This window comes from Macrobrachium nipponense, chromosome 17, assembly GCF_015104395.2.
Source record: "Macrobrachium nipponense isolate FS-2020 chromosome 17, ASM1510439v2, whole genome shotgun sequence".
Classification (NCBI taxonomy): domain Eukaryota; kingdom Metazoa; phylum Arthropoda; class Malacostraca; order Decapoda; family Palaemonidae; genus Macrobrachium; species Macrobrachium nipponense.
The window spans coordinates 30,520,656-30,543,370 of record NC_087210.1 but is presented as its reverse complement, the minus strand read 5'-3'; the positions used below and the strand labels follow the sequence as shown (position 1 = coordinate 30,543,370).

Sequence of the window (22,715 nt, the reverse complement as noted above, 5' to 3'; positions counted from 1 at the left end):
CGAGTGCGTTCTTCCCTTCCTCCCGCCTTCTGAATCTCTTCAAGGAACTCGAGCCTCTGTTGCAGCTGAAGAATTAACCTGTCCAAGTTCACCTGCTGCTCTTTCAGGCACTGGATGGTGTCTCGCAAGGCTACAATTCTTTCGTTGGGCTAAACCGCTCTGTCATCAGCAGTCAGGAGGAACCTCACTAGTGAATAGGCAGCCATAGTTAACAAGATGACTACTGCGTTAGACTTCTCTGCGTATTCCGAACAACATCTGGACAACAAGGTCCCAACAACAGCTGAAGTGTGTTACCTGCAGGCTGCAGAAGCCATACCCAGTTCATATACTATCCTCTCACTCTCTCTCTCTCTTGATTTTTCCTTGATTTTCTATATTTTACAAGAGATATTTCGATTTATCAAAATATAGCAGGAAATAATCTGAAAGATTTTTAATTATGCCTTCTCTTGGTTCCCTATTGAAATAAATTTAGGGATTGACCTTTTTTTACCTTTTTTTATATAAGAAAAACAATACTAACTACATGCGGGATATTTTCATTGAAAGATTCTGCTGCATTCCTGGATTGAAATGTAATAGGCATAATTATGGTCATATTGTTAGTACCAATTATCGAGATTTTGTGTTGTCCATTTTCCCACAGGTCAGCGTGACACCAATTTCAAAGATTTTTTGCAAATTGTGCATTCCTTTCAACCGGTTTAACAGGATGACCCCAAAACAAGTTGCTCCCCCTTGCTGAGGATAGTTTATGTATCAAAATTTGCAGAGTTATTCAGTTCTCCTTCTAATTTATTCGCCACAAATGAGATTTCCATTCAATCACTATTTGATGGGTCAAACAAGTTCATGTCAGTTTTTTCCCTTGTTTGAACGAGAAAGCTTAATTCTCGCCCGTCGCTTTGAGTCAGCGGTGATGACTGAACGTTAAGCAGATGATAATCATTTTCGTGGTGTGGACTGCTGAAGGAACATGTATTCCAAGAAGTTGGAGGAAAATTAGACAAGCGCAGTAAAGAAAAGAAAATAAATTACAGAAGTATATGAGAGCGAGCTACAAGTTAGTTCCATTCCAAAATGCCCTCTATACCCAAGTGGAACCAGTGACTCGGTTGTCAGCCTTAGTGAAAAAGTGAACAAAACCAAAGTTTGCAATGTTGTAGCATAAAAATCTGTCAATGAAAAGGTTGGAAAGAAGTATGTGAAATTGAACACATTCTACTACCTGTAGTAGTCTAGATTAGACTGTCTATACTCTGTTTTTTTTCATCTGTCCATCCGCCTGTGGTGTTTTTGTATGGCAACACTGCGTCCCGGGCTTTAGAGTTACATTCAGCTTACATTCAACGATTATAATAATATCCTATTTCGCATATTAACGGTGTAATTCGCATACAGAAAATTATTAAAACACTTTTCATGCAAATGTACACCCAGATATCCTTTTATTTACCTAAAACTTACAAATAGCGTAACTGTTTAAAGCCCGGGACGCAGTGTTACCATACAAAAACACCATAGGCCGAGGACAGATGAAAAAAAAAAACAGAGTATAGTTAATGTCCATATTGTGGAACAGTTACACTGAAGTGTAGGAGGCTGTGTTTAGATTTCCTCATGTACGGGTCAGGCAAAATGATCTGACACATTTGTAGGTTTAATAAACTGCAAATGAAGTAAAGAAACAAGAAAGTGTTTTTATTTTTGAAAAGTACATATAATGCCATTTTGTTTCATTATGTTTTAAAAATTAAATCAGCCAAATGGGGTCCATTATTGTCCACACACTGTCGAAGGCGTTCACGAAAGTTTTCTATAACTCGGCGGGTCATTTCATGTGGAATGCTCTGCGAGTTTCAGTGTCTTTTCCGCTGAGTTCTTGTGCTAACATCATTTTGTATGGATGCATTTGAAGATCATTGTGAAGAATTCTTCGCAAACTTCTTTCGGAAAGTCTAAGAGCCTAGGCGCGTTTAAATGTGGAACGGAGTGAGACTGTTGAACTGAAGCTCTTACCGCTGCCACATTTTCTGGAGTTCTGGCGGTGCGAGGTCGGCCGGTTGATTTTCGTTTCAGTGCAGATCCAGTAGCTCTGAAGTTGGTAACCCATAACAAGATCGTGTTTCGAACTGATACGGGATCATGTCTACCAAGATTGAAGTGCAAACGGAACGCTCTTTGTGTTGCAGTTACAGATTCGTTTGTTTTGATAAACGTTTTCGCAATGAAAGCGCGATGCTCACCAGTCCAATTAAAAGAAACGAAAAACAATGGCATTATAAAGAAACAAAACAAAATGGCACTATATGAAAAAAAATGGCATTATATGTACTTTTCGAAAATAAAAACACTCTATTGTTTCTTTACTTTATTTGCCTTTTATTTAACCTACAAATGTGTCAGATCATTTTGCCTGACCCTGACGAAGTGAAGCGTCAGAGTGAACTTTTAAGGAAGAATAAAAGTTTAATGAAAGTAGAAGGGACGCTCCATATCACACCTTACAACTGAGCCCAAAAAGGCAGCTCCTGGGTGATCAATAGAGCCCTTGAATGGAGATGATGATAAGACCACATAATGATTTTTGTAAATATAGACTTTAATTCTTGAAGGGCTCAAAAGACATGTGATGGTAAAGATTTTGTGCCCTGAAAACCCTCTTTTGGCGTATCAGATATATATATATATATATATATATATATATATATATATATATTATATCTATATATATATTAATTATATATATAATATATATAATATATTCAATAATATGAGAGAGAGGTATAATCACATTAGCAAACTTGAGTTTCTGCAAAGGTTAATCAAACTTCAAGTTATTCAATCTCTAGATAAACAGCAATCAAAACAACGTTAGCATCTGTTTCAACAAGCACAGTTACTATGTAGAATCTGATACCACTTAGAACAGTGACTTGTAAAATCTTTTAGCAAGCATATAAAAAAAGAAGAAGACAGCTCTCTATATCTATGGTTACATAGTCATTCTTGGAATCCACGCAGTCCTTAACGAAGAAGAAAGTTTCTTTCTCTAGTTAGTTGTCGTGGTATCGCAATTCCAGTCTCTAAACATAGCTATTCCAAGTACATTAAGCAGTATGAATGTATCACGCAAGGTTCTCCGTTCAGTATTTCTCAGACCTATTTTGTTGACTCCCCATTCTCTTCTTATTCATTACAGTACATAGCGTATTCTATTACATGCTATGTCATCGCTACTGTTATTGATAACTACGATACTTGTGATTTAGCAACATTTGTGGTGTGTTCTGATGAAAGGACAAATTAGCACTTAGAAGAGAAAGATTATGCCAGAAATTACAGGTAAATGGTATAGGTGTGTCATCGTGTTGTATTCGATTGCTTTATCCCCGAACCCGAATTGATTCTTGGGTGTCTGCAAGGCTTCCGTCAAAAATAGTACATTTATTTGCATCTTGATACAGTGTGTATCTTGCTGAAATTGTTTTGGTGCCGATTTAAAGAATCGCAGGACTCTATGCAAGAATCTGATGAATTAAATCGCGACTCAAGCAGTTATCAGACGTAACTGAAACTCTGGAAATCCTGATAGATTTAATGTGATTTATTTTTCAAATCGTCAGGGATTTAACTGAATTCGGTATTTCTACAGAAGCAGTCCGCACGGACTGCAAGGAACGTAACCGCGGATACGACATCCACTAGGGATTGGGGGCCGTCCAATGTATTTCGCTGTGTTTAGTACTGGCCCCTGGGGGGTTAAGTACAGTCGTCCGAATAAATATTACTTAAAATTCTTGTTCAGTAGGTAAAACTGCATAGAAAAACCGCAACTGCCATAGTCTAAGTCGCCGCGGATAAGTACCCTAGATCTACCCTGAATTCTGTGTGGTAACCCTCCTTTCAGATTCCACCCTGAATTCTGTGTGGTAACCCTCCTTTCAGATTGTACTTCTATTTTGGCAATGTTGGTTTAAGTCGTTAAGCAGTTTCTCTCTGGCTTATGTTATTCTTAATTTTCAATTCATATCAGGGGTGCAATGGGCCCCAGTCCTGGGGTCTATGGTTGCACCTCTATATTCCACTAGTCTTATATCCGAAGGGCTCTTTTCAAAGTGTTTACCGTTCCTTTGAGGGCAGCAATCTGTACCTCATTTATACTTGGGCAGCTTGGTATTGCCTAAAGATGTTTTCTCAGGTTTTCCTTTATAAGTCCAGTTGTCCCTACCACTACAGGTATGATTTCTATTTCCTTCAGTTCCCATGTGCTTTTCAGGTCATTCTTTAGGTCTTGGTATTTTGTTATTTTATGCCTTTCAGCTCTATTGAGGCCAAAGTTACTGGGGACTATCACGTCTATAATCTTTGTTGTCTTTTCGTCCTTGTTCCAGAGCACAATAACAGGTCTTATAGCACCTCCTTCTATATATCTCCTTGTCATCAATGATGGTAACGGCCTTATTGGAGGTGACTGGGTCTGGTTCATTCTCCCACAGTTTTCCTTTCACTTCAATTCTGTATTCTTTACGTATTTGCCAATGTATACATTTACAGATCTTGCTCAGCAAGGGGCTACTGGCTGCTGGAAAGCAAGAGCCCGTGTCAGCGCAAGGCTGGCTGAATCTATACTCTGTTTTTTCCATCTGTCCATCCGCCTGTGGTGTTTATGTATGGTAACACTGCGTCCCGGGCTTTAGACAGTTACATTCAACGATTATAATAATATCCTATTTCGAATATTAACGGTGTAATTCGCATACAGTATAAATTATTCATACACTTTTCAGTTGCAAATGTACACCCAGATATCCTTTTATTTACCTAAAACTTACACATTGCGTAACTATCTAAAGCCCGGGACGCAGTGTTACCATACAAAAATACCATAGGCGGATGGACAGATGAAAAAAAGAAAAGAAGAAGAGTATAGGTGGTAGTAAGCGACACTTTCTGTTGCAGTGTGATATTCACTTCTGATGAAACCTTTTCTAATGACGACACCGAAACACTGAAAAATGTCTTTGATCTCTACTACGATTCCATTTTTCGCTAGGACGTGGAGTATCCCTCGAATTACAGGATATTAATAACAAGTTTCTCTACAGAGAAGAATATCATAAAGCACATGAGCTTATAAACCGACTGAATCTGTAGTAAGATATTTTGAACGCGAAATTTGAGTATTACCTTGCCGTAATGGTGTTAGAGAAGAGATTGCTAATGGACAAGTCAGTGTGGGATTCTGATATTCACCGTGAATCGGTGTTTTGATGGTGAATAACTGAATCAATATCAAATCTCCAAACCAACACCAAATCACTGTCTATTCGGCGAGGGAAAAGGTTGCTCATATTTGGTCAAACTACTGGACAATCGTATTTTATTTTGTCATGAATATTATGGATTTTACATGAATTATTTCATTTTATGAAGCATACGAGAGGGCAATATGAAGTTGTGTTGTTCCTTAACAAATAAATCGTTTGAAACTGAAAATAATGTCCCTTTGAATATAAGAATGAAAACGGAAGTGTCTAATGCATGCGTGTCGTATGCAACAAAGAATGGGGTGAGATGGCAATTGAAGATAAGGGTTGAAAGAAGAAGAAAGGGCAATTCGAGACTGAGTATGAATGATAAGAGGGTGTTTAGGATATAAAGACGGAAGATTTATGGAGAAGAATCGTCGGCAAAGTCCAGAGGCGGATCTAGAAATCTTTCTTGGAGGGGCCACTTGGGAGATATATATATATATATATATATATATATATATATATATATATATATATATATATATATATATATATAGTGTTTGTTGATTTTCTTTGTTGTTGTACAGTTGTTGTTGAAATAATACTTAAATAAACAGATTTTTGCTACTAATAATGATTTATTGAAATAAAACAATGTTCTATTATTCATATCCAAGGGGATGGGGAGGTGGGTTACTCGGCCACGTGACCAGGTGCCCCCACCCCCTTCAATCCGCCACTGCGGCAAACAATCGATAGGAGAAAAAGTGGCCAGCCTGGAATAATAGATAATAAATAGGAGGAAAAGCTTTTGCACAAACACATATATAGTATATGATATATATATATATATATATATATATATATATAACAGGTCATACTGTAAGATATCAAGGGTTACCCAGGAAAAGGCAGTACTTAAATCAGAACAATAGTTTATCTTGCAATTAATAAAATCAGAACAATAGTTTATCTTGCAATTAATAAAATCATGTAAAATCTTATAGACTAAGCGTAAGAGATGTAAAATATCACTACAAAGACTGACATAACCTACTTAAGCTGAGCTAAAAAAATAAAATAAAACAACCGCAAAAAATAAAGAGGCCAAGTAAAAGTTGAAGTGCAGACCGAAATATAAACAAACAGCCAGTTGTGCGGAGGCTGTTTGTGTTGAACGAGGTGAAGGTTCTTTTTTTATTGTTATTATGATAGACTCTAACGTAGTTAGTTCCCCGTCTTCTTGCGCGGATGATATCATTTTAAAATATGATGTTAGTCTTGCAGTGCAACTCGTACGTAATCACAAGTTGCACTGCAAGACTAACAACAGATTTTACAATTTTATAATCCACGCACGAAGACGGGGAACTAACTACGTTAGAGTCTGTCATAATAACAATAAAAAAACCTTCACCTCGTTCAACGCAAACACAGCCTCCGCACATCTATTCATAGCATAACTGGCTTTTAGCCTACTTCATCTACCGTGTCCGTATGGGTACTGTCATACTCGATAGACGGGAGTATGTTAATAAGATGAATGCTATTTTAGATGACTCGACAAAATTTCAGTGCATTCCTAATTTACAAGATATTATTAAGACTGAGGATAAAATAAATGGATTTTTAAGACAGCTTAAACAGGTGACTACATTTCAAAATCGTGTGGAATCATGTAAGGACTAACGTTCGAACTCTTTGCAAATGCACAGAAGCCAAGCAAGAGGGACAGGAAAGATACTCCATATATTAAATATTTACAACTTTAGCTCAGCATGAGTATAAAACGTAGTTTATGATGATCATTATGTCGTAGGGTTTTAGTATGTTGCAAATTACTCTGCTGATTTGTTTGCTTTTTACATATATATATATATATATATATAGATATATATATATATATATATATATATATATATATATATCGAGTAAAAGCATAATGGTAAGTCGTTCTTCGGAATGAAGTGCACATACTCATGTTGGTCAGAATATTATAGAAATCTTTACGTCGAAAATGTCATTGATTTGGTGTTAACGTATGAGCGGCCAAGGAAGGGAGAGTGTAAGCAAATATTGTTTAATTCTATCTTATTGAATAACTTAAAAAAAATTTACAGTTGTAATTTATCGTGATGTTTGCTCGTAATCATTTGCACTAGAATTTCATGTAGAAATGCAGCAAATAATAACCATAATAAGAACGTTGGTTCGAGATTTCTATTACTATTCTGAATAACATTAGTATGTGCACTCATTCGGAAGAACGATTTACCTATTTGTGTTTTTTTCAATTTTCAAGCGAAAATGCAAATTACAGCAGCGTCTTGACATATTTGACAGAAATTTTCTTCAAAATACTGTATTCAGTTTACATTAGACATCGCTCTTGGCTTTCTGGTGATAGAAGTTCATCACTCTCGACGTGGTTCGGAAGTCACGTAAAGCCGTTGGTTCCGTTGCTGAATAACCACTGGTTCCATGCAACGTCAAAACACCATATAAACAAACAAACAAAACAAAATCGTCGCTCACGGCTGCTTCTGGAGTCAGTATGTGAGCAGGATAGTACCAATGGTAGAGAGATCCGGAGTATTGTCTATCGCTATGAACCAAATCAGCAAAATTCTCATTTCGTATATGAGACAATTGGCTTGTTTTTGCAAGTAATCGTGACCACGGGCTTTATGGTAAGCGCAGTAAACGCCGCTGAATTAACTCACTGTAAAGCATTTTCGGCGAAAAACGTAATGAATATTAAGAGGAAGGTTAAGAAAAGCATGTAAATATTAGTTTATGCGGACTTAATGTAAAAAACTTGAAATGAGTTTTTTTAATGATGAAAAAAAATTAAGAATCCTGAGAACTATTATGAGGCATCTGCAATTACAGAACTCGTGCATGTCTGTGAATTAAATGTTTGATTACGGTCGCTTAATCAACCCTTGGATTTTTGGTTGTGTTCACTTAGCTTACACATCGATATGCTATCATTATCATGTATGTTACACATTCTATCACTGCACTTGTTCACTTAACAGCTCGCCTAGTCTTAATTAACATTTTTTGCATATGTACTTTTTATCATCTACCAACTTACGACTAACTCTCATACTCTGTTTGGGACGAACATTGAACCATTGGCCAAAGTTATTTATGTACATAACTTTCGTCTGACGCAAAGATAAAAAAAATTGTTTCTCTCTCTCTCTCTCTCTCTCTCTCTCTCATCTATATATATATAATATATATATATATATATATATATATATATATATATATGTGTGTGTGTGTGTGTGTGTGTGTGTTGTGTGTGTGTGTGTGTGTATAGGTTTCCAAAGTAATTTCACCTAGAGAATGCATTTCGGCGATGTTTGCGAAGGAAGTACTTACGGAGAAACTCCCTGGGATCAGTGAGGTTACCCTTATTTTGCTGTTGTCATCCGGCTGAAGATCTCATATCAGACTCAGCCGAAGTAAAAGAAAGAAAAAAATGAAGTAGGTTTTTAAGAGGTTCACAAGAAAATTTATGGGATGTCTAGAAGGTTAATTGGCGTTTAGCCTATGCAAAGTAGCTCCAGTTCCGCTGGAGATTAATATATGGTATGTTAAAAGAGAGTTTTCACATGAATTTTATAACAAGGACGCCCTTTTTTAAAGACCAAAATTAGAAAATGGTTCACTGTTGACACTGATATAAAGTGCAAACTATTTACCACGGTCAAAATAACCTTAAGCTACACTTTATCCAACGTCTGAAAAAATATCAAGAACAACGTCAGATACCTACTCTCCATTACCTGAAGTAACATATCGGTTAAAAATGTTAAATAAATGGAAAACTTCAATTTTCTACAAGGATTAAGATAGATAAGAGATAGTATATAACAAAAAACTTATTTTCAATGTTAGACAAAGAACTTAATAACATTAGAATAGTTTTAAAGTGAATTGATAAGAAGTCAAGAGAACCCTATCAAGCTACCATGCCTTTCCGTTATTATTATCATTTTCTTATTCTGTTAATTTATTTTAAAGATAAATGGCTGTGGCAGGTTTGAAGTTGACAGGTTGAAGGACAGTTATTGTGATTAGGTAATTTAGGTAAAAATATCAAACGAAAGGAGACCCCAAAGTTTTTTTTATTAATATTTAATTTTAAGAAATAGCTTTATCATCGGTTAGGTAAAACGATTCTTAGGAGCGATTACTGATGGCAACTGTTTATGCAGCAGTAAAAGACCAACTATAGAGATGAAAGAGCACTCTTCAATTCAAATTTTCCATTGTTATCTGTTGTTGGCGGAGAGTTATGTTAGCGGTTATATTATAGAAAGTAAAAACTAGAGAAAAATTTACATGTTAGGGAGCGTGAAATTATTGTTACGCTTGCTAGAACAAGTTCATAGTTATTTCAAAGCCCTTTAAATTAATTTTCACATATATCTAGGTTCTCTCTCTAAATCTTTCAGCCGATTTTAACTGAATTTTAATAACTTTAATCATTTGTAAAAAGGCATAAATAGCACCTTTGCAAATTACTTGTTCTGACTTCTCAAGAAACAACTTATAGAAGAAGAAGCCTTATGACGTCATAGCAAAACAAATCGCAGTCACAGGCTCTGGGCACATCCTGCTGTCAGCTTATCTCGCTCGGGGAAAGTTGCATTCGAAAAGTGAGAATTTTGTTTTTATTTTTGTTCAGTATACCGCCATATAGTGTAACAAAGATAAGTAACCGGTAATTATAGATAAGGGTAACCAATGTTTAAGCAAATGAGTATGCTGGTAATCCTTGCTCGGCCAACCCCATAGGTACCATAAGTTGTCTTAGGATGTCGAGTCTCGGTTACTTTAAAGGGTTAGGAATAATTCAATCTAGCCAAGATTTTATAATAGGCTACCCTTGATTGGGTTATGATTAGTTCGGAAATTACTGTAAGGCATTTCCAGTTCAGAAGAGAGCAGCTTAGCCTAACTAGCTTAGGCAGTAGGTTAGGTAACCTTTTTGGGAGGCTAGGGCCATAGGGTAAAACATAAAACGGCGACGTAGCAGCCACTTCTCTTGGAACTCGGCCACTTCCCGAAAAAGCTCTTGAATTTATGCCATTATTTCATGATTTAGGAGAAAACAATTTAGATCTAGGGGAAACAACCGACTGGACTAGCTGATCCAGTTTTCACCGCGTGTGGATTCACCCTCCTGAAAAGTACTTTAACACGTCCTAACACCGGAGGTGGGCACCAGTCACGAGTCGTCGGTGATGAGAGTAACAGCTTGAGACCCCTACTATCCTTTCGAGGTAAGTATTTTCTCCAAAGTTAGAAAGTAAGGTCACATTTTAAGATTAAACAGAGGTTAATGAAAGTCTAGCCATGCGCAGTGCAAACATACTTCCATGACGCTTTTGAAATTTTTACTTTTAACACCAAAAATGTAGAAGATTGACGCCATCTCGATGTTTGCGGAGTCACTTATGTCAATAAACTTTCCATTCCATGTGCTAAATCCGTACACCACTTCTACCCATAGACGCTGGGGCAATTTCTTCACAACAGTCGTCAACAGTGACACCATCCGTGGCAAATCCAAGGAAACTATGATGGTTTGGTAGAAAGAAGAAGAAGTGTGCACTAGATAATCATTTAAATAAATAGTTAAACAGCAGTATAAGGTCATGAATTTCATAAATTTTTTACATATTCATGATAATTAATTTGAAAATAGTCTTTGTTGAAAAAGTAACTAGATTCCTGACTCAAATATCAACAGTTTTGCTGTGAACAGTACCTACAGCATTGTCCGCGCTCTTCTGTTGTATATCGATGTTGCCAATTGGTATGTGTTTACCCTCCAAACTGGGTATAAGACTTACACAAAACCGGGGAAATAAGTGAAATTAGCGTATCTGTTCGTAGTATATATACATATTAGAGCAATTTTATCATTATTGCATTACTATGACAACTAGAATTCATGGAAACAGTTAGTAAATGCATCGGTGTATGTGTGAAGCTCCACTAAATTGGCAACGATGAAATTTTGCCGTCGTCTGCTCCTGTCTACTTTAGAAATATCTGTAATTTTTCGGGATTAATTTGGTTGCAAAAAAGGGATAATAGACATTAACTAAAATAAACATTTTGAAGTAACAAAGTAAAGTTAAACTAAATAATGAGTAAGGTAAACAATTAAGGGAATAAAGCTTTGCACCTCACAAACCATGTGTGCTGCCCGCAACTGTCTTTGTGGCGTGAGCACTTAGGAACCAGGAACAACAACGTAGTTCAAGTGCAATTTGGAATAAATTAAGACTAAAATGTGTATAATTACAATCAAATAAGCACTGTGGAGTTTCATTTGTGATGGCAGTAAGGATAAAACCACCGATTACAAGGTAAAAATGAACTTCAGTTCAAACCATGACCCCGGGAATAAGAAGTTTCATACTTTCACTAATATAGACAACAAATGTTGTTTTATTGTGCTGATTACAACTGCAATCTTGAGTAAGATCAATAAATGTTACACATATACGGTAACATCTTTTGAAATGGTATGCTTTAAGATGTAATTGTATTCTTGTTTCACCAATTAAATATCAAGTGAATAAGGCTGATCCACCTGATGACGATGGATCCATTGCGCTGTTTCCTCTTAGGTAATAACTCCATGTTGGATGTTTCTTTGGAAATTACGGTTTCCTATAGTATTTGGGATGTTTATAAAGAATGTACCAATATTTTTTGGGGATTGACTGTGATCAACCCTCAGGAGATAGTACTAAACACAGTGAAATACATTTGACGCCCCAATTCCTAGTGGCTATCGTATTCGCAGGAACGTTCCTTGCAGTCTGTATGGCGTTATTGCTTAGACTTATACCAAAAACGCTTACTTCGAGGGGAACGTTGAGGTCTCGGTATGCTGCCAAGATGGGCCACAACTCCTGACTGATGCTCATGGCAGTGAATTGAAGTATGTACTTTTTCGGGAAGATAGCCACATTCTGGCTGCTATGTTGTCACTTGGTCATTTACCCTGAATTAATTTCTTGCCAGCTAGGATATAAACTACATAATTTTTAAACTGCCTAAGATAAATGACTGAGCAGAGACATAGCGGCTACTTCCCGAAAAAGCACTTGAATTTTGCCATTTGTTTTTTTATTTTTAGTTTTTAGGGTGCAAACTATAGCTAGAATTTTTTTAAAGAAAATCCTGCTTATTGTAGGCCTAACCTATTTAACAATTAACCACTGTATGTTATTGAAAATCCAGAGAAGAAAATGGGCTTTTGGGAGAGCCTAAAGTGAGTTAATGTGACGTAAGTACAGTAGAGACCCGGACCTTGATCATGTTAGAACTTGAAATAATTGGATTTCAACCAAAAATCCGGAAACCGACCCAAGGAATCATATGATATTTGTAAACAAAAGTGGTTCTGTCAGTTGCCGCTAATAGGTGTTATTCCTATGCTTATTTGGTGAGGAATACGGTAAGAACCACAATTGAACTGAAGATTACTGAAAATCATGATGTAAGAGCCATTTGTGACAACCTTAAAATACTCTTGAGATTTTTAATGATAGGCTAACCGTTGAAGTGTCGATAGTTGTGTCACAACTATCAACAAACTATCGACACTGTAAAAAAAAACTACTAATTTCAAGACTGAGTTAGGAAAATTCTAATTCTCATTCAGCGAGATTTGGGTTACACTTTCTCACACAGCAGTCACCGGCTTACATTACTGTTCTCTTGTCGCTCCTCCTCCTCCTTCCATCTCCCTCTGTAGTGTTTAGGCGGTGATGTTATTGATATGTCAAGAATTCATGAGGCATGTTGATTACATCATTGTTCACCAGACATGTCGGTTACCTTACTCTTCACCAACTTCATCACCACTCCCTCCATTCACACTTTCACCACCACCAGTTTTTGCTTCATTTCCTTTTTGATGATAAGTTTGCGAAGTTTTTCTTATGAGTTAGTCACAACCTTTCACCTATGTATTTGGGTGTTGGAATTGCTGACAGTCCATCACTACCTGCCTGGGAACATTTGTAAGTATTTTTTGTCTTAGGGCATGAATAATACTGCTCACTTCCTTTCTCTCAATAGTTTTGATTCATAACCTTAAGACCACCTCTCTCTCTCTCCTCTCTCTCTCTCTCTCTCTCTCTCTAGCAGTTTTGACCAGGCTACCTAGCTGACTGACAGCATCTAACTAAGCTAAAACATGATAACGTTAACTAGAGGATTCCTACCAGTACACACATTAGTCACAGATTGACATATTTCACAAAATCAAACTTCAAATGTCAGAGCAAACACATAATCAAATTAAGTTGAAAAGTGACTGGAAATTAAGTGAAATAATAACAGTATCTCAACAAATACTACTATTACGGAAACATAATAAGCAACTTTAAGACATCTTACCAAATTCAAGCATGCTTCCAAATTACTTCGAATTAAATCTTGTTTCTCAAAGATATATAGTAGAATTAACTATCCAATTAACATCAACTTTACTAAGTCCTCAGTCCTACCCATAAGGTTTAATTTATTGTTCCCTAACCTGCCTATATGGATTACTTTTGGGATCTCCACTTCAATTTCGATTTCCTTCCTCTACACTAGGTCTTTTGTCCCACTCGCATTGGAGTGAGAATGGTATCCCTAGCAGTGAAATTCCAATATGTTCTGAGGCTTTTTTTAAGAGAGGCAACTGTTACTTCTGGGAATGTGGAATGTTAGAATACGTAGTGCTTTTTTGACACATTGGTGAGAATCTTCTCTGTACTGTGGCGATATTCAGTATCCTGTGTAGTTGAATGTTTGGATTTGACATTTCTGTCATTTTGAGACTGTGCGCCTCTGCAATTTGTGGAAGTTTTCAAAGTTTTAATGGACTCCTGCAGTTTTCCTTTAATGTGGAAAAAATCTGAAGTTTACGAGGCCTCAGGATCCTCCAGGTTTTGTTTCTATGGTTTGGAATAAGTTTAGTTATTTTAGGTAAAAGTCTAGGCCTTAAGAACTTATACTTTCCAATTCTTTTATTTTGGCCATTGAAGATCATTTGAAGATGGTATTTGTTTCTATGAAATATTTAATATTTAGCTTTAATGACAACAAATTTTTAGAAATTTAATAAAATTTTATAAGAAAGGTTACCATTTGGGTGTCATATTTCTTTGTGTATTGTCATTCCATATTATAAAAAATCCTCCTGGGCCTCTATGAGGCTCAAAGGGCTGGTGCTGATCATTTGTTTCTTTGGCTGACTAAAAGTTGAATAATATTTTAATGCTGAAACTATTAATGTTTTTTCTTTTAGGAAATGTATAATAATCCTAGTGGAGGAGCATGGGCACCAGGCATGGCAATGCCTCCACTGGGCTTTGGTGTAGTTGCACAGCAACCCACTGGTAATCGAATGATGGCTGCAGGGCAGCAAATTCCCCCTCAAGCCCAGCCTGTGGCTGCTTGGCAACAGCAGCAGTACATTGCTGCACAGGTAAGAAACACATCTTTTATATAAGTAACTCACCAAGCTAATTATAGCTATAAGTTTTCATCACTAAGGTGGCTAAAAATTAGACAAATTTTGGAAATTGCGGTAGCACTCTTTTGTTTTGGCTCTATGTAGATTGCCCTGCTCGCTTTTGGGGAAGGATAGGTACAACGTAGCTGAACAGAAGAATTTGTTTCTGCCGATCAATGACCATACAGTGGTCCCCCTGTATTCGCGGGGGATTTGTACTAGACCCCCCCACGAATACTTGGAACCCCTATAAAAACACTGAAAACAGCCTTTGTTCCGATACGTAATACAAACCATCGGTCCTTTAACAATAAGAAGTAGCTAGCGGCAGCTGGAACGGTCGTAAGCTTCGAACAAGGGGAGAAGCGGTAGTTTAACCTGCTTGTCCGACAGTCGCGCGCCGCGCGACTGGGAGGTAAACAAATCACTTTTGCTTTCGGCCGCGGGTGTGAAGGACGTTGTTCGTCATCGCTCTCTCGTCCCGCTTCATCGTCGTATGCTTTGTTTATATTGTGTTTTCTACTAATGGTTTGTTTGACTTGAAAATGAAACTGTAAGTACACTGTTTTCATTTCATTACTTAATTATGAACCAACATGGAGCTATCGCCGTAGATGCGGCGATTTCCTCTTTTCATGAATTGAACCCTTGAATTATGTCTCGGTGCCGAGGGCGGGGCGCGCTCGCGCCGAGTCATGTATTTGGGCGAAAGTGTGTAATTGAAAATATAAGTACTCTTTTCATTATATTTTTGCCCTGTGCGTTCGTTTACCGAGAGTGTGATTGCGCTCGGCACGAGCCAGTTTATTTTGTATAATAGAATGCAATGAAAGTGGATTCGCAATTCCAATATTCTTTTCATTTTCATTTATTTACTTGCATGAAATTTAATTTGGATCAATTTTCGTTCTTACCCGGGAAGGTGATCCTTACGATTATTTTATGTGAAAGTGAAATCGCAAGTGCAGTATTCTGTTTCATTTTCATATATATTTTATGATAGCATCATATATTTGGATCAAGTTTCCGTTCTTACCCGGGAATTGATCTTTTCCCCTTTAAGGTTCTATGAAGTGAATCGCAAGGGCAGTATTCTGTTTCATTTTCATATTACTTTTCACTGCTGTGCGGGGGTAGGGAAAGCGAAGGTCTGCCAGGAAGTCGTCGGAAAGCTCTCGCGCGACTCCCTTGGTATCCGATTCTTCGTCTTCCTTCCTGCCCCCCGCTCAGCTTCTTCGTTGTATTTTGTATTTGGGGTCTTCCCTTGCGTTCGGGGTGGGGCATGTCTTCCCCCCGTTGCGTGAGGGAACCCCTCTTACTAATCTATCTATGTTACTGCAGGTGCTACATCCGTGGGAGACGACCTTGGACAGGTATGGACCGACCGCGGGCGGCAGGGCGTGCCTAGCATCCACGGGCTGCTGCAGCGTCTAGCGAGGTCTGGGGTGGTCTCCACTACTACCACGGCCGCGCTTATGCTGCTCCCCCCCCCGCCTGGTCTACACTCCCCATGCTGTGTCGGTGACGCCGTCTGCCGCTACTAGGGCCGCCGCCGCCGTACCGAGGGGTTGTTGCCGCCGCCGCCTGTTTTCTTCGTGTTGCCTGCCCCAGACTTCTCTGTTCCAGCAGCTCGCCCCTGGACCGGCCGCCAGTACCCAGGTTCCGCTGGCTGCCGATGATTCTACGAGGCGATCGCTGGGCCTGCCGTACTGACGCTGATGTGATTCCCGCTGTTGGCTGCTGTCCCTTCTGGGTCTACCGCTGCCGCTGTTCCTGCCGCTCTGAGCTGGTTGCTGTTCCTGTCGCTCCTGGTTCCTGAGCCTGTCCATGCTGGTCCTGCCCACGGTGGTGTCTTCCCCAGTCCCAGGTCCTTCCGGACAGGTGCAGTCGGGCGGGGCCGTGTTGCTTCGGCAATAGACCCCGGCTCCGGCCTGGATGGAGGACCTGACGACTGTCCTGCGTGAGCTGACGAGGAAGAGGAGAAGAGGAAGCTGTCATCTTCGTCTTCATCGTCTGCTGCTGCCTCTTCCCCTTCGACTTCTAAGGCCCATAAGCCGAAGAAGAAGAAGGCTGCCTTTCCCCCCTAAGAAGTCTCCTTCGGGAACTTCTAAGGGCCCGTCCCACCCCGGTGGGACGGGGGGTCCTTCTGCTGGTCCTCCTGCTCCTTCGGGAACGGGGCCCGTCTCCCCTTCCGTAAGGAAGAGATAGACGGGGACAGAGGAGTTTCGGTTAGCTCTGGTACTTCCTCGCCTGGTGCTAGCGGCGATGCCCGCTACGCCAGGGTTCCGGCTCGGTCTCATCCTCCGTTAGCGAGAGATCCCGAGTGTACGTTCTCCCTCGGGAGACCGTGCAGCCAAGTTTCGGCGCCAGAGTTCGCTCGGCGCCAAGACGCGGCACGGAGCAGAAGGCTGGTGAGAGACGCTCAGGTGACTCCGCCAGGCCAGCGGCCGCTCTTGCAGCGACCAGCTGGGAGCTCTTCTGCTGGTCCTCCTGCTCCCTCGGGAACAGGGCCCGTCTTTTCTTCTACCAAGGAGAAGAAGACGGGGACCAGAGGAGTACCAGCTTCGGTTGGCACTTCCTCGCCTGGTTCTAGCGGTTCTGCCGCTAAACCAGGATCCGCCTCGGCTTCTCGTTAGCGAGAAGTACCGACGGAGGGACGGTCTCCCGCGGGGGAGACCGTCCAGCCAAAGTCTTGACACCCGAGCTCGCTCGCCGCCAAGACCGAAGCGCGGAGCAGAAGACTGGCGAGTGTCGTGCAGACGACTCTCGCCAGGCCAGTGGACGCTCTCGCAGCGACCAGCTGGCTGCTCGGGTTGACGTGACGTCGCTGACCAGCCACGGTTTGAGGCGAGGAAGGGGGCCCCGCGGCCGTCGGTACCAGCCACGGCTGGTACCAGCGGCTCGACGCGCCGAGAGGACGCTCGCCGGTCTCACCGCGACAGCGAGCCTAGCAGGTCACCTGACGCCGCTCCCATCGGGACCGGGCGGACGGTAACCAGCAACAGCTCGCCTGACGCTAGAGATCAGCGTCGACGTTCTCAGCCGAGCCTCTCGCCCCAGGCGAGCGGCAAGGCTAGGCCTGCTGCTCGATCGCCACCGCGGGTTGACGATCAGCAGCAGCCCTACAAGCACGCTGGTCCTGCCAGCGAGCTAGGGGGGAGCGTCAGGTCTGCCTCTCCTGTACCTTCAACCTCCTCGGGCTACACCGGGAGGAGCGAGGTACCTATGAGTGATCGCGAGAGGTGCGCCGCTCGCGATCCCGCTATGACGCCGTATGGACCAGGCACGGTTCTAGGACCGACCAGGACATACGCGCAAGTAGCTGGAGGCGACCGTCAGGGGTCTGCCGCTGTTCCTCCTTCTGAAGGAGGAGTATCTCGGGATCTGTTCTTGTTGGAGGGACTGGACGGTCCTACTCCGCAAGACGCGGTTACTCCCGAGATACAGAGGAATTTGCAGAAGTCATTAAGCTGATTCGTCAGCATAATGACCTTGCGGAAGGATTGCCGCTCCCACCAGCAGAGCCCACGTCTCTGCTCGAGTCGTTTTGGGACCCGAGAGGGAACCCAAACCGACGGTGGGTCTGCCGCGATTGGAGCTTGCCGATTCTGTCTCGAACCAGAGTCTCTCGTCTCCGGACAAGAAGGCTCTCTCAGTTCTGGCCGGTCGATCAAGCTACTTCCACCTCCTCTACTGCGACAGCGGCGTTTCTACGTGTCTTCGGACACCGTATTTTAATACTCCTTCGGTCCTCCTGAGAGGTTTCGACCTCGACGAGGACTGCTATGAGTCGGAGGACGGTATCGGCTCTCTCCTGTCCAGGTGGTTCCGATCAGCACCCCACCCAAGACGACGTTCACAGTGGCGGCAGACCCTTACCTACAGTGAGAGTTCGTAACCCTCCGCGGGAAAACGTTTTCCGCCTGACGATACGTTTCCCAGACACTGAGAGGCCATCGCCGCAAGGCGATGGCTGCTCCTACTCTTCTCCAACTGCTAGTTCCACTGGGAAGGCGAGCGAGTATCCAATTCCTCCCCCATTCCCTCTCTCCTTACGGCTACGAGGGTGGGAGGGATCCTACAGAGATTTCTCTGTAGGATCCCACGTTCGGGACTGCGCTACCGGGGGGACCTTCGGGGGTCCTACCTGAGTAACCCCGCCCCGGTCGTTGAGGAGGAATCCTGCCCCATTCTCGATTTCTACGGGAATCGAGAGGACCACCAGCCGATATCGTTTGACGAATTCGGTGGGGGTTTCGCAGACTGCTTAGAATTCTACGGAATTTCTAGTGCATTCAGTGTTCGAGTTTTTTACGATCTCAACCACTTACGCGAGACCACGGTCCAAAGTGAGCGAGACGAGAATCCCCGATATGTTACACGATAATCGGGAACCTCGCCTATGCTCGAATTCCTGGAATTTCTAGCATTGGGAAGAAGACTGCTGCTGAAAGAAACTATCTCACAGTAGGCGACCAATTTGGAATAGAGGAGATCGGACGGGAATATCCAGTTTGGCTTGAACTATCGTCTTAGTATTCTGTTCACCATTGAAGCTTTCCTTCGAGGAAGACTTCTTCACTCTCTTTGATAGAGAACGAAGGTGGTCGATCTCCAGTCCTTATTTTGTTTTCTTGAAGGAAAGAATTTAGGATGGAGACCGTTGTTCAGAATCCTACAAATATAACTACGTATATTAACCTCGCGGACATGATTCTACTAAGCAGTTGAATTGCGAGGGGTAGGCGGCATATCTAGTTAATCTACGGATTGCGACTTATAAGAGAAGTATTCTAATTGAACTGCAACTCGGGGTTGCCTGCAACCTCCCAGGAGTTTTTCAGTTTCAATTTTTATATACTTATGGTTTTGTCACGACAACACCATTTCAACTTTTATATTTACCGAAATTCGTTTCGCTTAAATATAATTGCTCGAGCATATCTTTTATGCTCGGTAGTTCTAGCCGAACGCATTCCTTTGTGGAATAATGGATTACCTGGCAACTCAGGATGACGAGTCAGCAAGAGCTCAGGCTCAACTACTGCGTATTGAACTGCCTGATAGCAGCTCAGTATCAGCTGGGCCTCCGAGATTCACGGTCATGTATGTCTCTCTCTCCCCTGCTTTGATTGACTACCGAACCGTATCTCTGCCCAACAATCATGGACTTAGGTCTCTGATTAACGGGGATTCTCGCAATAATGAAGGACCATCTACTGCTGTGACGCTAGATTACATCGCCTTTCGACTTGCGAGAATTTTCAACAGAGATATCTCTTGGACTCTTTCATCTTTTCTGTTTACCGCACGGTAACAGAAGTCTGTACAAGTCTCCCGCTGCATCGCACTGCGATAATGCGAATGATTTTGCAGACATCTGAGTTTGTCTTCAAAATATCTCGTATTCGTAGGTGTACAATTGTTCATCTTGTTTAAACCCCGAATTACAAGATGTGTCAGAAGACATCGCCTACTCTCCGACCTGACAGCTTCTACTTCCAAAAGTTCAGCCCATGAGAAGCAGTTCTTCAGGCGGTTTTCCCCTGTGTTTTCATTACTGAAGAACGCCCCGCTTTCATTGCAACTACGACTTCTCACCGGACAGCAATGAAATAGCAGTTAGCGTTTTCAGTCATTTGTAAGCACAGGTTATGAATCTTGAGAATCCTTCTCTCGATTCATCTGTGAAGACGTAGGTTGCATTCAATATCTACCTTCGTCTTCAACGGTACATAGTGTTGTTTCTCCTTAGCTGAGATTCAACAACTATGAGAGGTGTTTCACCTTCAGGGACCTCGGTCTCTAGAAGGCAATTGACTTTCGCCTGTTGGGCACATGCCTTAAGAGAATCACCACCTCGCTGTCCGGCATTGGTGACAAACAAATACATTATTTGTTTGGTCTCTCGCATAACCCTTTAAAGGCGAAGGTCACGTGACTTACTCGGATGCTTTGACAACTTGCCTCCTACCGAACGCAGTCAGTCGGCAGCTGTCAGAGCGCCCGAGTCAGTTACGAACTACGCTGTTGACTTAGTTCGGTTGTTACAAAGCAATCATTACTTCGTTTTAATAGCTTGTCACAGTACCCATACCATTGACAGACCAGTATGGGTACTGGACATCACCGAAGTAGAGAAGAGGGATAGGTCATGCGACTATTTCCTTCTTTTCCTCTGAGGAACTGCATGACTTCTCCTGCGAAGTCAAGCATCCAGGGGATGGGGATCCGTGACGCTCGATTTCGTACCGACTTCGTAGCGAAGACTCAGAACCCTTCGGTCCCTGACGATTGGTTCGAGTCGTTCACAATCCCCTCCCTAATGGACTTCACCGCCTTCGATGCGAAGGAGATGCTGCCTTGTCCGCAAGAACTTCTCCGTGGCGCAGGTAACTGAAGGCAGGGGTCTGGTCCAACCAGACCACATGCCCTTCCTTCTATCCTTACCTTCGGGATATTGCCCACAGGTCCTTGGATCTTTTTCCTTGGGACCCGTGGTGGCTGCTCAACACGTTTGTGTAGCGAACACCCAGACCCTCGCAGGCTAAAACCAAGAGCATCGAGTCCTGGTGTGACCGTAAGAATGGATGAGTGAATGAGAGTGTGACTGGCTCCTCTTCCCATCTTTTTCTTCCCCTCTACCGTGTGGTTAGAGGGACGGTCGTCACCACTGCTGGATAGGCAAGATGCAGTGAGCTACTCAACAGAGCCCCATCCTATCCTTTCACTAGGGATAGGAGCGTATATCCACCACTTCCTCCAACAAGGGGGAGGAAGTGGATGCCAGCTTGAGACAACCCATACTTTATGTTGCCTCTTGCAAACAGGAACAAGTTCTTGCTTGCTGGTACGAAGAGATACGCTTGCCTCTCGCTTAGTACTCCGGCCTCAGAGGTCTGACCATTGATCCTGCGGTGCACACCCCGATCAATCGGACAGAGGCTTGGATCCCTCCCTCGCTCTTACGACCAGGGAGGCATTCCAGGGATGGACGAACACCAGTCTGTTCATCAAAGACTCAGATTCCCTCCCACCAAGAAGTGAGTCTTCCTATTGTTAAAGGACCGATGGTTTGTATTAGGTAGCGGAACAAATGACAATTTGTCGAAAATTGCATTTTTCCTAACTATACAAACTGAGGTCCTTTACATATAGTCCCTCCTCATGCCACCCCTCACTCTGCGTATTTTGCATGGGCAAAAAGCAAAAGTGATTTGTTTACCTCGACTGTCGGACAAGCAGTTAACTACCGTTCTCACCCCTTGTTCGAAGCTTACGACCGTTCCAGCTTGCCGCTAGCTACTTCCTATTGTTAAAGGACCTCAGGTTTGTATAGTTAGGAAAAAATGCAATTTTCGACAAATTGTCATTTTTTGTTAGTTAAAACTCAAGAAAAACCCACTGAAAAATTGTATACTTGGTTTTTTAATAGTTTTATCACAAAAATTGCATTAATTACAGCTCACGCCATATCAAAACATATAAGAAATAAATTCATTAACAAATTCTTGGCATATTTGTTGAAAAATATTTACATAAATTTACTTAGAACAAAAATTCAGTAACTCTTTATTTGTACATGTTTTATCTATTATTTTTTTGCACTTTTCTTGGCAAAATTACATTTACAACTAACATACTATCGTAAAAGACAAGAATTAAAACCAACAGCAGCCCTTTGGTATATTTATGAGCAAATTTATAAAAAGACATCATATGAGACAAAGAGGCGGTAAATTCTCCCTCGAAATCAAGATCACTACCAAGCTTTCATGAGCCGCCGATCTTGATTTTAGCCGTGTAGAATTTACCATTATAGTGAATTTATGGGCCATAGAAGTATTGGCACCTCTTTCCGCCCAATTCTTTCCAAATCGATGGCGCTTAATGTATTGCTTCTCTAA

General features: G+C 41.5%; 1 protein-coding gene across 8 annotated transcripts in view; it reads left to right on the top strand.

Annotated features, from left to right (window-relative positions):
• The window catches only part of LOC135196157 (synergin gamma-like), a 272,072-nt gene that overhangs the window by 31,612 nt on the left and 217,745 nt on the right, over positions 1-22,715 (top strand). For 7 of the 8 annotated variants that reach the window (XM_064222725.1, XM_064222724.1, XM_064222728.1 and 4 more), the window contains exon 2: positions 14,602-14,781. In XM_064222725.1, coding sequence (XP_064078795.1) covers positions 14,602-14,781 — 180 coding nt within the window. Of the gene's footprint in view, positions 1-9,830; positions 9,935-14,601; positions 14,782-22,715 lie in introns of those variants that run through there. The other variant, XM_064222727.1, reaches the window with a different exon arrangement.